At 36.3% G+C, this 16,712-nt stretch overlaps 1 protein-coding gene across 1 annotated transcript in view; it reads left to right on the forward strand.

Moving 5' to 3' along the window:
• The first annotated feature begins 9,223 nt into the window (after positions 1-9,223).
• Positions 9,224-16,712, forward strand: part of LOC137393598 (solute carrier family 12 member 2-like) — a 60,841-nt gene continuing 53,352 nt past the window's right edge. Inside the window, exon 1 of the mRNA XM_068080227.1 lies at positions 9,224-9,567. Within this exon, the coding sequence (XP_067936328.1) occupies positions 9,291-9,567 (277 nt within the window). The 5' untranslated portion in view covers positions 9,224-9,290. The remainder of the gene's footprint in view (positions 9,568-16,712) is intronic.

Here is a 16,712-nt window from a genome sequence, read left to right on the forward strand (position 1 = left end):
GTAAAAGCAATGATATAGATATGTGGTGGCTGTATATCATTGGTAAAAGTAAGGTGCAATATATTAGTATTACGGTTGCATAACCGTAGTTCTGGTTATATTAACAATGGTGCACCAACAGGCACCCGTTAGCTAATAAAAATTAAACTATTTATGTATGTACTGTCAAACTAAAACTTATTGCTTTTACCAGGAACTCAAGTTTGCAACGCACAAGTTATAAACCAATTTTGAAGAACTCAGCTTCTTCAAACCGGGAAAATCTGCTCGAAAGCGCATTGAAAAACCGGATTTGGCAATGATCCAACTCGAGTTTTAAATTACGGTATACATGTAACTCTGTTTATCAACTCGGGTTGCAAACCCCAGACACATCACATTCATTCTCTAGCTTCGAACGCGAGAGGACACGCTTTTGAGCGCTCTCTCTCTCAATCTTATAATTGCGCATACCAGTGTCAGATACAACTATTGTGAGCGGCCAGAGTGTATGCCCAAACCTAAGTAAATTGCTAAGCAATATTTTGTATTCAGACAAGGAGATCCAGATACTGGAAGATCTGCAGAGCCTCTTCTACCAGACAGGGGCAGTGCAATGTATATGAGCTGCCCCTAAAGTTGGTAAGTCTTCTGAGAATGTCTAAAACTTAGAGTAGAACTCAATCAATTAAGGATGAAGATATGGCCTCTATCCATAAAAAGCTGGACAAGATTTTAGGCAGAATGGAGATGTTTGACGAGCGCTTACGCAAACTTGAAAATGGACTTCATACAGTAACCCAAAAGCAATCAGATTTTGAGGAAACATTGTAGTTGATTGATGGCAAATTGGAGGACCACATCAAATCTACTGTAACTACAACCACTAATAATGAAGCAGAAACTGTAACCAAACTTGAACACCAGAAAAGAGCCAAAACCAAAAGCCAAAAATAGTAAATGGCATACCACATAAACCAAATAAGAATATCATGGCAGCCTTGGATACTATTGGCCAAAAGATCTCGCATGCTATTGTGCTAACCTATATTGATAATGTCTTTCGAATAAAAAACTCTGATTGTGTCATGGTCAAATTTATCCATACACACAAACAAATTTCATTCATGAAAGCTTTTAAAGAAAACCCTCAATCAACTTCATGCCTTGGTTTCAAACATCCACACATTCAACAAATTTATATCAACGATTACCTGACCCCTGTCCAAGCCAAGTTATTCTACAAAACCAGAAAATTCAAGAAAGAACATAACTACAAGTTTGCCTGGACCGCCAACCTTAATATATATTTAAGAGAGACTAGTGATTCTCCCCTGATTCACATCAAATGTGAAGACGATCTTAAGCATCTAGAATAAGCCATGCCCCGAAAGGCATTGACTAGATAACTCTCTAGATATTATGAATCCGAGTATCACATGTTTAAACTACATGATTGATCAATTGGAGCCTATTATGTTGGACTTATTTGCATCCTTAATGCTAATGTACAAAGCCTACAAAAGAAATTTCAGAAATTGGACACCATGAATTCTTTACTCTCCAAACCCTTTGATGTTTTATGTCTAGCTGAAACTTTTATTTATGACAATGAAACACCTTTCTTTCACCTACCTAACTGTTCTTTTACAGGTATTCAGAGACCAAACCGAGCTGAAGGAGTTGGAACTTACATACGCAGTGGCATAGCTGACAACATTGAAAGCCGCAAATTCAAATTTACAGGCTCGGAAGCCTTACAGATAACTTTAAACGACAGTATGTTCACTCAACTTGAAACTGGCCTCACCCTCTTAATCAACTATCGACAACCATCCTCAAACAAATTAGAATTCTTAGATGAGCTGGATAAATTTCTTGAAAATGAAGGTGGAATAAAACAGATCGTACTAGGAGATATCAATATTGACATTTTAAATTCTACTCAGGTGAGTAGATTGTATAATTACATTTTAGCGCATTCCAACTATCTCCATACTGTCACTATTCCTACTCGCATTAAAGCCTGTCTTGACCACATTATCATAAACTTTGACAATTTTTCTACACAGAGTGGTACCATTCATACTGACATAAGCGACCATTTGCCAACTTTTATTGCTCTGCACCCCACCAACTTCAGACCACAATTCTAAGACAATCATTCATATTATCGCTCTTTTAAAACCTATGGCAAACAAGCTTTTACTTCTGATCTTTTTAACACCAACTGGCACTGAATATATGAAACAAACTCTACTGAAACAAAGTATAGCACTTTCTTAGACATCTTTGAAACGATTTGCAACAAGCATGCTCCTTCCATTAATACCCCTTCATCACCCAATCACAAAACTAACAGAAAACCTTAGATTTCAGCTCGTATATATAAACTTATTTTAAAGCGAGACTACCTTTACTCTCAAACACTCAACTCACCACTTAACTCAATGTTAAAAATTCGATACAAAAGGTTAAGGAATCAAATAACCATGGAGCTCCTCTATGCCAAATCAAACAATTTTGAACCCCTAATAAAAAATTCTTCTGGGCCTAAACACCTCTGGCAAATTTTAAATAATGGGATTGGCAAAACTAAATCATCATCATCAGCCCAAAATTTTTAATACATGATAAAAAAGAACTGACTACAGAGATTGATATAGCCAACACTTTTAACAACTATTTTACTTCTAATGTTCCGTCACTGGCAAAAAATTTGGAAAAGTTTAATAATAATCCAGTATAGAGCTAACACAAAGGATATCAACTAAAAGTTTAACTTTCAAATTATCGCAAGTCGGCGTATATGATGCAACCTGATGCTTCTAAAAAAGGTTAATCCTGCCAAAGCAACCGGATTTGATAACATTCCATCAAAATTAGTTAATGATGCGGCAGAAGCTATTGCTCCTGTAATAACTGAAATTTTAAACTCCAGCTTAATAACTTCTCAAGTACCAAGTAAAATGAAAATAGCTAAAGTAAAACCCTTGTTTAAAAAAGGCTCAAATAAAATTTGCTCTAATTACAGACACATTAGTTTGCTACCAGTGCTAAGTAAGATAATTGAAAAAGCTGTAAATAAACAGATTATGGAATACCTTGAGGGTAATTTACTGCTTAACGATGGGCAATATGATTTTAGGAAAAAGCGCAGCACCAAGGATGCACTAATTAAGTTGACTAATAATGTTTTAAAATCCTTAAATGATGGTAAATGTGTTCTTGGCATCTTTCTAGATTTTAATAAAGCTTTTGACACAATAGATTATAACATATTGTACTCAAAACTCCACAATCTTAATTTTGACATCATTGCAATTAACTGGATCAAAAGCTATCTAACCGAACGTAAACAACACACTATTATTGGTAACACTTTATCTTCCATACTAGATTTAACATGTGGTGTACCTCAAAGTTCCATCCTTGGTCCAACTCTTTTTTTTAATTTACATAAATGATTTAACACACGTCACCAACTTTTTCACACCTTTGCTCTATGCAGATGACACTTATCTCTTTTTCGAATCCTCTAACATCATCGAGCACATAGACTGTTTAAATAACAAACTTATCGCTATTCAAAACTGGAGCATTTCTAACAAACTAATCTTAAATGTTGATAAAACTAATTTCGTGCTACTAAAAAAATCCCAAAATAAATTTCATCTAGCTAACCCTCATCCCTTTTTCATTTTCAACAAACCAATTTGCCAGACAGATCACACTAAATTCTTAGGTATTTTCATTGATTCTCACATGGAAAAAACACATCGAGTATTTATTAAAAAAAACGGAGACCCTTATCAGACTTACTCTACCGCACATCTGAATATTTACCTCGCAAACCTCTGCTTTTATTATACAACTCCTTCCAACTCAACTTTCATATTGCATTGAGGCATGGGGCGATGCACCTCCTACCCATCTTACAAATTTAAAAACACTTCAAAAACGCATGATAAGGACCATTCACAAAAAACCTCGCCTCACCCACACCAGCCCACTTTTCAAATCATCATCCATACTACCTATCAGTTCACTATATTCATATCGCATTATACTTTTAGCCCATCAAGAATTTCATTGTAATTACATCCCTCGCACAATATATGAAACACGATTCTCAAATTCCTGTCTAAATCTCCCACAATCTTCTTCCCGTGCAGGCCATCGCAGGGTGGATTTCCAAATAGCCATTTTTTGAAACCAACTTCTTAAGTCTATTAAAGGCACAGAGAAGGTGGCCAGTTTCAAGAGAACTTGTTTCTTTTGTATCTTTAGTTTTGGTTGTATGACTTGTATCTTATGTTTTGGTTGTATCTTTAGTATCTTAATATATATATACACTACATGTATGTATATATATATATATATAGTATACGTATATATATTGACAATATTTGCGCATATTTATTTATATAAATATAAAGAGACAAAAACAATTGTAGAATGTAAAATGCAAACTAAAAAACAATCTATGTGGGTGCCGGGCCATTTCGTTTCCAAATGAAAAAAAGAGTTCTCTTTCTAGAACCTGACAAGAAACTGAATGAACACTGGAAATGAACGAACATAGAACTTAGCTCAACGACGTTTAATGATGCACCAAAAAATATCCATATAAAAAATATAGCTAGAGAAAATAAAATGATGAGTTGTTTAGTATGACGCCTTACAGTGCTTCGCGTTCCATGTTCTCAAACCGAGTTGTTGAACTCGAGTTGCTGTTCAAAGAACTCGGGCTGAGTTTCTGATGAGCTCGAGTTGTGTTTACAACTCAGTTATATTTACAAACTCGAGTTTGTAAATACAACTCAGTTATATTTACAAACTCGAGTTTGTAAAAATAAGGTGCAATATACTGGTATTACGGTAGCATAACCGAAGATCTGGCTATATTAACACTGGTACACCGACAAGCACTCGTTAGCTAATAGAAATTTAACTATGTATGTACTGTAAAGGTAGAACTTGTAGTGAAGCAGCAGCCTAGTATAAAGTGCTCAAAAAAGTGATTTATTTTATATTAGGATGGACAATATGCTGAAATAATGTTCTAGACCAGAATTTTGAATTAGAATGTAATTGACAATTCTCTCAACTGGCCACAACATTTTCATAATGTATTATGTATCATACATGAATTTAATGATATAATTTCAAAGTTCGCCAGTTTATCATTTGGGGAAAGCAAAGAGGTTGCAACACATCAATCAAGATCAGAATTTGTAGTATATTTCAGATTTAATATTTATATCTTTCCAACTTGCATAGAGTTTAACTTATACATTATAATATATAATATAATGGATAACATAATTTGTCTGTCGGTCTGATGTAGCACCATGACTGTGTGTTATCTCCTACACATCTACAAGAAAGAAAAATGAATCAAAAACTGTCACAGCTGTTTAAAGATTTGACCAAGGTGTAGAATTGTTTTTCTGTCTGGTATCAGGGAAAGGTATCATGAGTGGAAATATTCTGCAAACTTTCAAAGAAATAACCTGATACTTGATGTATAATAACCTACCTTCACCAGCATCCTCATCAGAATCTGTATTCTCTTCTACAACACTAGTTTTGTTTCCACAGTCGTTGCACTGACACATATCTATACATTTGAGTCCAGCCTTCTGGCACTGGCAGCTATTGGATGAACATCCTCTTACATCGAAAAAACATGTCTTTCATCACATCAGAAGGCGCTGGGTTCTGTGTCATCCATGTGATTTTGAGATTTCCATTATACAAAGTCCAGCCATGATTAGTGGGTAGGGGAGGATCAATTGTTGGCTGCACAGCTCTACACCATATGGCTGCTTGGTAACCAGCTCTCATTACATGCAGCCTCAATTCATCTTGGGTTGGAGGAAGGTTAGCTTGGGAAATCCTTGAGGGAGAGCAATAAACCAAATACATGTACCTTGCTTTATTGACCTTTTCAGTTATGTCAATATTATAAAGCCTGCATATGAGTTTCTCTATAGAGTGCTGAGTATCATCATCTACCTCAAACTCCATGCCCAAATAGCTTAATACGTTGATGAACTCAGGGTTCTGCTTGAGCCAATTCAGAAAAGATTTCTTTCCCTATGAATGAAATGCGCTGATACTATCACAACCGCTGAGCGCGTGTAGACCCAGAAGTGCCTGGCAGTAGGGCGGTGTTAGAATACCTGATACATTTCCAATGTGTATGTATCGCATTCGTTCTTTCTTCCCACAGAAGTAGTACAATTGATCTGATGGAAGCTCATGTACCAAAGATATACAAATCATAAACACATCTGTATCTTGACACTTTATCATCACCGTACAGTTCGATCCTTTGTCTTCCATGATGGACATTATATGTGCTGTCATTCTTGTGTCAGCTTCCTCATGATCTGATGCTAGACTCAATACAATTTTATTACTAGTGTTCCCATCCATTTGAAAACTGATCTTGTTGCACTTGGATGAAAATGCGATGTATACATAAAGATCCTGTTTGATCTGTGCACTGCTCCACTCCTTACTCAAGAATGGCATAAAGTATTTCCGGTACGTTGTTAGTGTATGTATCTGATTCTCTGAAAGCATCAATATAAAAAGCAATGAAAAACTTTCACCAATGACCACAAAAAGCCCAGAGTAATCAGTTTATTTGGCAAGGTAATGTGCCATTGCTAGATAGCTCTATTCTAAGATAATATAAGATATACAGTATATGTTCAAGTTAGATTGATTGCAGGCAAACAAAATGGCTTACCTTTGTACGGCTGGCTGTGTTGTCCTAGTGTCTTGGTGGGTGAATTCTCTGAAACATACTCTGTGGTATCTCGCTTCCATAGCTACTAAGTCAGGGTCCTGCCCAGTTAAATCCAATACCTTTTGTCCATCTGGTCGTCTTCTGGCGGAGTCAATCAGCAATCCTATAAGAAAGTGGATGCCAAAAATTATTGGTTAAGCCAAAAATGTCGATTGGTTATTTTGGAAGTAATAGAGGGCTGAGTAGGTCGTCATAATCATGCAGCTTATTTGTAACAAGACTTGATTCATCACCTGCTGTCAAGGTTTGTGCTTTGACTAGCGTATCTCTTACAGTTTTCTTTCCCGATTTCTTCAACCATTTATCTTTCTTCTGACATATGAGGCACAACTGAGGCAAAAGAGGACCAGTTCCTCTAACAGTGCCAAATGACCTTGTTCTTTTTGTGGTTGTCTAGAATAAACCCATGAAAAAAATAATCAGTCATTGTAACAGTGCATGACTATAACATGGACGAAAGTCACCAACATACCTGCCAACTCTCACGCATTGGGCGTGAGACTCACGCAATCACCCCAGAAAAAAAAATGAAAATGCGTGAGATTTTTGCCCCAATTTCCACAATTTTATACATACTATCATTGATACATCAATTGCCCCAAAACCAAATCTCACGCATTGCCCCACTTTTATGTTGGCAGGCCTGGTCACCAAACATCATGTAGACTTTCAAATAAGTTAACAGTTAACACAAATGGGGCACAAAGGACATTACTTCGCTCTTACTAAAATTGTAAAACAATATGAATATAGAGATTTATTAATGATAAATATATAATTTATGTGTATCACAATGGCAATAAAAACAATGAGGAGCAACATTATTTAGTGCCCAATGGTGAAATGGATGGACACCACAGTACCCACCTCTTCAGAGCTAGCAGTATCCTCTGCTGATTTTTTCTTGATGATGTCTGGTCTCAGCTCTTTCCAAGAGTAACTTATTGCAGTATTCTTTGTAGCATGCATAGTGACAAACAAGGTTTGTGTGTGACTCATGTTCAAGAATGTTAGCTGCAATTACTATGTTAAGTTCATCATCTAACTCAGTCCACTTCTGTGTGTACTCCTGAGCAGTTTTCCACTGCCGTGCTGTGACTCTAACCAAGGTTTCCCCACAATTTTCCAAACAATGGAAGACACACTCCTTATCATCTATGCTTTTATAACTCTTAAATGTGAAGACTTGACTCGGAGCAGTAATTTCAAATGGAAAAATACCAAATTTTTAAAATTTTAGGAGTTGTCCTCCCTCAAAATAAAATCGTTTTATAACTTCTAAATGTGACCAGTTATAGGTGTAGAAACTATATAATTAAACTCAGCATAAGATTCTGGCCAAGAATCTGGTTTTAATTTATTCTCTATACTTATATAAATAAGGGTGAAAGATAGCTCTGGGCTGCTTCTCCACTATTATCTACTAATGTACATGTATATTATTATTTGGTTTGCAAACCCGAAACACTCTAATCCGCCAAGTTTAATTTTACAGTACATACATAGTTTAATTTCTATTAACTAACAGGCGCCTGTCGGTATTTGATCGTTTATATAACCAGATCTACGGATTTGCTACCGTAATACCAATATATTGCACCTTACTTTTGAAAAGTCGTGTTGCGCGTTCACAACTCGAGTTGTGCAACTCGAGTTGATCAACTCGAGTTGCGAACACGCAACGCGAGGCACTGTAAGGCGCCATACCTTACAGTGCCTCGCGTTGCGTGTTCGCAACTCGAGTTGCACAACTCGAGTTGTGAACGCGCAACACGACTTTTCAAAAGTAAGGTGCAATATATTGGTATTACTGTAGAATAACCGTAGATCTGGTTATATTAACAATGGTATATCAATAGGCACCCGTTAGCTAATAGAAATTAAACTGTATGTACTGTAAAACTAGAGCTAATAGCGAATTATTAGAATTATACTGTGCCGAGTTTGCAACTCGAGTTGTACAACTCGAGTTGCACAACTCGAGTTGTACAACTCGAGTTGCACAACTCGAGTTGTACAACTCGAGTTTGTAAATATAACTCGAGTTGTACAACTCGAGTTGTACAACTCGAGTTGCAAACTCGGCACAGTATAATTCTAATAATTCGCTATTAGCTCTAGTTTTACAGTACATACAGTTTAATTTCTATTAGCTAACGGGTGCCTATTGATGTACCATTGTTAATATAACTAGATCTACGGTTATGCTACCGTAATACCGATATATTGCACCTTACTTTTGAAAAGTCGCGTTGCGTGTTCACAACTCGAGTTGTGCAACTCGAGTTGTGAACGCGCAAGGCGAGGCACACGAGGCGCCATAGATTTGTACAATTCGGCAACTCAAGTTGGACAACACCACAACTCGAGTTGTTCAACTCACGCCCAATGCGTGAGAGTTGGCAGGTATGCATACAAATCCTCCCGCAGTCGAAACATTTTTAATCCTACCGTCCACATGTCTGGTGTATGCTAAAATAACTAATAAATGGAAGAAGAGGTAAGTGAACAGCCAACAACGGAGAGCAAGCCACCAAATCGCTTTGAAGTTCGAAGAGTTAGAAATCCTAGTGTAACCTTTGATTCACCAGAAGATGTGTTCGACGAGCAGCTACCTACAACAGAGAAAGGGAATTCAGCCGCACATGGAGCCAACGTTGAGCCGGCCCCGAGGGAAGTTTTTGCTGTTGATCGTGCACTCTCAAAGACTTTTAATGGATTAGCTGAGCCGATCAGTGTATCTTCTGACAATGTTCAACAAAACGGTGAGAATCATGTTTAACATAACAATAGCTTCCTACCACGGACAGTGCGGGAGCTCAAAGGAACGAGCCAACATATAACAGGTTAACTCTACCTGTACTGACACCAAACAAACATTAATATTATATTAACTACTCAGAAAACTGAATTAAAATAAGCAAAACCTAATTTATCATATGAGGCATACCCCTTACACCCCTAGGTGGTCCAGTATGATGTATTCTACGAGGTAACGGAGGTAACATAAGTGCAGTCTTGTTCGTTTTTATGTTGATTGCTCATCTAATGCCTGGAGAGTTTAGCAATTGCTTTTTTTGCTCAAGTTTGGCAAAATGGCAGGGATCTCCACGTGAATTTTATTACGTGATCGAAATGTAGCAAATCTTCACATTCTAAGTAAAACGAGCAAATATCTTAATATCGAACTCTTAGCACATAGACGAAAGAATGCTCGCATGTCGTTAATGTTACGGTTTTCATCCGAGGGTGGTCACCACGGGCTAGCCGGGTCACGAACTCAAGGATTTTCGCCACGCTCATACAAAACAAAAACAACTCGAGTTTTGTTTTTGTTCTTGTTTTTGTTTTGTATGAGCGTGGCGAAAATCCTTGAGTTCGTGACCCGGCTAGCCCGTGGTGGTCACAGTTCGATTATTAACAGTTTTGAACATATACGTATACAGTGCATCCTCGAGATACGATGTTAATTCGTTCCAGAGTTGGCATCGTATGGTGAAAAATTCGTATATCGGGGTATAAAGACCATTGTAATTATACAATGCAAACACCCCCTGGTAAAAATCGTCAATTTTGTTTATAAAAATGTGTACATATTGACAATTAGCAACAAAATAGTATGTTAACTTTAGTAATTATAGTTACCTACAGTAACTGTATTGTATTTAGTGTACTTTAATGGTTATGATCTGCAATAAAACGCAAAATTATGTGCGTACCAAATGTAGTACGTACGGTAAGTTCTTGCCTTCAAAAGGTACGCATAACATAAACTTTGAATTCACTTCAAGTAAGTTTAGCCTGCTAAGCCTACACTTAAAACTAAGGTTTAGTATGTATTTTGAACTATTTTACTGAATTTCAACTTTATATTACGAAATTTTATCCTTCAGCTGTTCCTATCTTCACTTTCACTATAAACTTTAGCCTACCTGGTTGAAATCTTTTTCGACCTAAATCAATAAGGCCGAGCGATGCAGTTATAGAAAGCGGCCTCTCGCACACTTGACCATTTTATGGCTACCGAAAAGAAAAATAAAATTATATTTTCTATAATGGACGTACATACCTTTGGAGTAACGTAGCTGTTACATGTAGCGGGTAAAGCAGAGAGGAGGCAAAAACGTATCAATGCTAATTATGGTGCTGTGCACTTAAAAATAAATTTAAAACGTACTGAATTGGAGTTTTTAGCACACTAAAAGAAGGTGTCCATTCCTGTCCAATTTTTCTACGAAAAAATTGATGGTGCAATGCAGAAAATTGCTAGCTAGCGCTTGTAAAAGGATCCAGAGAATGTGGTACAGTAGTTTGTCTTGTATGAAATGTGCACAAGAATCAATGTAACCATACATACAAAGTTTGTACGTATTTATAACCTATGGGGGGACAGGGCTTTAGCAAGTTTCAGAAAGTAATGTGGATGCATCAACTATCTTGAGTAGCTAGTTATATGAGTTACATACATACGATGAATTGTATTCACGTAGAAGATAACAAGCCCATATGCAAAGACATGGTTAAACAAGAAAATAAAACATAAAATCAAAAGGAAACAAATAAAATATGAAAAACATGCCACACAAGAAATAAATAATATATATTATACATGCATTGTTTTATTGTACCAGTCCACATCAGTAAATTAAACACTTGAAACATTTCTGCGAATGTGGGATTTTTTGTATCTTCTACATCCTCGCCTTTACAAAATGGTTGCTCCTTTTGAATGCTGATCGCGTGCATGACCTAGCTCATTAAAATCTTCAGCCGGAAGCTCTTTCTTGTGCTTGCTTTAATGGAGTTCTTGTTTTAATAATAATTGCAAATGCTGATTGATTGCGATCATATTCCTTGACAATGTTAATAATACGGGTCCCTTCTTCTTATTTACGACATCCAACTTTGTTGACATGGAAATCATTTTTCCTTCGTTTTGTAACGTTTGTATCGGTCTCAGATTCCATAGATAACCTTTAAATGTAGATAGTTGTAGTTATATACGTATGCTGACTTAAAAGTTTATAGTAAAAGCTATAATAACGCTGCAAATGAATATTTGCTCTCGCTTGTGAATTTTACACGAAATTTTCCACGCGGACATGAGAGAAGTCGATCATCGTGTCTCTTCTAAACGTTCTAAGAACGTTTTCGGCAAACTATATTTCGGTGTCTTTTTTTATTTCGACGCGTGTTATGAGCACACCGGCGGCCAAATCTTTCCTCGGGCGAAACTTTTTTCAAATTCGTATGGTGAAATAAAATTCGTATAGCGAGGTGAAGATATCACAATATTTGACTTTGTAAGGTGAAAAAATCGTATATCAGGGTAATCGTATCTCGAGGGTGCACTGTATATATATATATCCTAGGACACTTATGTATTCGCGGCATCTAACTTTCGCGTTTTCGCGGTGTCATCCTCTCGCAAAAATTTAATGAGCGAAACTAAACTATCATAACGAATGAGCGAAAACGCGAAGTTAAATAGCTTTGTTCATTGATATCCACAATAAAATCGTCATATTAGAAATGCAGGCAATTTTCGTCTGTGGTTGGGATCAATGGGAAATTTCTGGTGAACTCATTATAGCTAATACACCGACTGAGCAGCATGGCAAAGCAAATTAAGATTATTTCAGTTTAGTCACCGAATTTGTAACTGATGAGGATGAAAGTCTGGTAGGTGAAGTCATAAAATTGCAAAATAATTATTGTAGTGATGAATTTTATTACCAACCAAAAACAATATCAACCCTCATCAGGTCTAACCACATTATCTCTTCCACTGCCGACCATGTACAAATTAGCTGCCGGCCTAGTGCCAGCCATTTTACCGAAATTGCCGATATTGCTTCATGATATGTATACAGTATTTTTTCAAGTTCTACTTTAATTATCTGTATAATCACGAAAATCTAAATTGGCTATTATGTCATCAACAACTAATTACCTGTTTTATGACCCGCGCGGGGTAGTTAATGAACTCACAGAAAAATGTTCGTTTTTAGATTAGCAATTCTCAAACAAAAGTTTAAAATTGCTTCGTTGTTTTAGGCTGATTTTATAGAGAAATCTTCGGACAACAGTCAATTTCATAAAACACTTAAAGACCGTGGGTTATGTGGTCAACAAATAATAAAATCAGGTTACCAGACAATTGCTGAGAAAGTCCAAAAATGCGTTTATGGCAGTGGCCCCTAGAAAATGCATAAATGCGTTTATGGCAGCGTAAGGGTTATACAGTTTTGGTTGTGAAGTTGGTTGCTACCTATCTATTTTCTTTTTCTTGGGATTCGAGTGTGAAAGTCACAGCGGGAGGAACCTAGACGTCATTGATAGTCTAAAAAACAAATGGCAGCAAGTATCAAATTGAATTGCCGATCTCACCCACACATTTCAACCTGTGGTTTACAAATACGAACTAGTCCCAAATTGAATTTTTTTCTTATTAGCAAACTGGACCTGAGGAATGTAATCTGTTTTTTCCACTGCATTTATTTTCACATCACTATATTTTCGCACTCATCAGAGCCGCGAAATTAAGTTGCAGCGAAATTTTATTCTGTGTGCTACTCACGAAACTAAATACTAGCGAAATATAAGTGTCCTAGGGTATATATATATATATATATATATACTGATAAGAAGAAGGTTGCAGTTCACTAGAAGAGAGTGCTCAATATTAAAATAGAGCATTTATATAAACTATATTAAGAACTGAAAACTTTTAAAACATTTTACAACTTAAAGTTTCATGGTTGCTACCATTCATCAGGTAAAATTAAAATGAACTGAAGCTCATATGACTGTACGTAAAAGCACATCGAGTAGCTTAACGATAAAGGCCGGCTACATATACGGTAATACAACAATTTAATTGGTTCATGTCACAGCATTGCAAATTAAGTGCTTATTTGAATGTCTGCACTTTGACACAAGCTCGTTTCTTGAGTTTAAGCTTGCAAGCTCAGGTTTGTATAAAATGAAGTATTTCTCCCAAATACACAAATTACAGCGTTTACTGGTCTTATTGTAACTACTCGCTTTTTTCGATACTCTCCACTTGATGTCGTACTGGATGGATCGATCTTTAAGCTGCCATATATAATTACTTAGTTCTGTTGAAGTTCGTTTTGATGGATTGTGGAAGCTGCTACGATGGTTGTAATATCTTTTCTTGAATGAGCCCTCTGTCAAGCCAACATATGTCTGTTTGGTAGCATTAGGTTCTTTGGTCATAACTGTAGCCTGATAGATGACGGAACTGGACAAACATGCATTTGGCAGTGGACATGTACTTTTATCTCGACAGTTGCATGTTGCTGTATATATATATATATATATATATATAAGATTTTATTCACAATCATGAAACCAGACAGGCAACATGCCGGGCACCCCTGGCATTATCCACAAACCAAACAGTTTATCACCAAACCTTTGCACCCCGAATTTCACGTAACTTGCGTGGCCTTGATTAAATGGCACTAACTTCTTTTGCGTGTCCATGTGCAAGCGTTTTTTTATAAAGTGTTATCGAATTGCTGGCCTTCTTTTGCCAGGCCCTGGGGTCTAAAGGCTCTATTTTAAGACTCTATTTTAAAGGCTCTATTTTGTCTGACCTGTACTTAGAGTCAGACAAAACATATCGAATTATCCCATGTTACTAAGACAAACTGTTCAGATCATATGAAAGGAGATCATGTAGGATGTGGAGGTTTCTTAATCTGCTAATAGCCTATTAAATATTTAAATAGTTGGCTGCAAAGATTAGATCATGGTTTGGTATTTTATCATCTTATTTAAAACTGCATCGTTATAGCCTACTCAGTTCTTCTATTGCTAATACAATCTGATTTTAGCAAAATTGGCGCAAGTTCTGTATAATGTGGTTTAAACTATTAAAGCATGTTATGTTAAGAAGGTTTCATCCTCCTTAGTATACAATAACATATAAAGAAATTTGTGTGTGGCACCAAGTTGCATTTCATATCCTTGAAGGTTGACTTGCAACAAAATTCACATTACAGTTATTTGATATGAAAAGATTCACCATGTCTTACTCTGTTGTGTTGTAGGTGCAAAATATGTGGAAATGTGATTACAAGCTCTTAAAAGCTCAAAAACGAACAGTTAATCGCAGCCACACGAGACCGTCGTAGTTTGGATTCTCTTTCCAAAACGGCTCAAATGTGACGAAGCTGTGGTAGATGGTTTCTGTTTACACTTTCATGCAACCTTATTCGTCGAAATATTTTCACAAATATACTTCACGCATTCAATAAAACCATGTCTATTGTTCTTACGCGTCTGTTTTATCTTCATTGTAATGCTGTCACTTTTAGCAGTGATATCTTATAACTTACAGTGAAAATTCATTTAATTTTCTAACCTTACCTCGAAGGAGTTCATATCATTGTCTGATAATCATGACGAGCCTGTTGATCACCTGTGATAATCGAAAAGTGCTGCAACAATTTTTTGCGTAGTATTGGGTCACATGATCAGATTACGACTTGACGATTAGATCAAGTCGAAACGAAACTGTAAAGTAGCGAGCATCTATATTTGATACGGGGTCTTCGGTAAAACCCGAAGTGTTTGTCATAAACTAGTGCTACGATAAGTTTTATATTGAGCTTTTTATTGGCCTTTCAATTCATGTGAGAACATCACGTGACAAGACAATACATAAATTTCATGGCTACGTCAGAGAAATAAAGAGATTCCAATCAACAGTGGCTTTTCGTTTTTGAGCTTTTAAGAGCTTGTAATCACGTTTTCACATATTTGGCACCTACAACACAACAGAGTAAGACATGGTGAATCTTTTGATGCCAAATAACTGTTATGTGAATTTTGTTGCAAGTCAACCTTTAAAGAAAAAGCCATCCGATATTATATAATGTAGGCTATTCTTTGTTTTAGTCTGTAAACTTTTGCATTATTTACTGTAGGTACGCAGGTGAGTTGTATAACAGCCACTGAACACTGTGGCAATCACAAACCATATCGTGCACACACGATTGCGGGTAAATTTCATGGTGTTGTTGTTGGTGATGAAAATGTTGGTTGTACAATAATCAATTTCTGTCCACGTTGAATGTAAAATAAATTATTTGTGCAACATAAAATTTTAGCAACACCGCAAGAGACAAATTTTCATGTAATTAATAAATCAATATGTCAATTGCTATAACTTTATAAGTTGTGCCTGACAGTTAACACAGATCCAAAACATCCTGCTCAACGTAGAATTTCATATTAACCCTTTCACAGGCAAAGGGTTGCTAATGTCGCCTATATTTTATACTCTCCTTCAGGCGAATCGACATTAACGTTGTCGGCCTGAGCATTTTTTCTAAAACGTTTTCCATATTACACGTTGAAATATCTGACAGAGTTGAACAAGGAGCTACTTGGATTATGAAAATATTAGCATAGTGCTGTTATCAAGTATTTCGATGGTGTCGCCTTAAAAGTATTAATGTAAAAAACGTAAAGCTTTGGAGTTAGAAAACGGTCATAACGTTTTTGATTTTTAGAGACGTGTTTAGCTATTTAAAGTTAGAATACACCATAACAGTGGCTGCTATTACGTCGTTCAGTGTTTCTGATGAGTATTCTCATTGTTCATCAAGTTGTTTTGAAGTCTTCAGGTAAGATTTTAAACTAAGTAAGATTTTCCTGACAGACTTCAAACCACATTACGAACGAATCTGAAAACAATGGATATGATTTAGACCTTGGTAACTTTTAATCTGAGTTCAGTTCTGATGATTGTGACAAGCGATCTTTTCAGGTACACCATCACTAAAATCATGACAACCACTACAGCAACAACAAAATAATTAACTGTTATTGATGTATCCAAATCATTATTAGTACTATTTTGTGGACACCTTTC

This window comes from Watersipora subatra, chromosome 4 (genome assembly GCF_963576615.1).
Source record: "Watersipora subatra chromosome 4, tzWatSuba1.1, whole genome shotgun sequence".
NCBI classification, from domain to species: Eukaryota; Metazoa; Bryozoa; class Gymnolaemata; order Cheilostomatida; family Watersiporidae; genus Watersipora; species Watersipora subatra.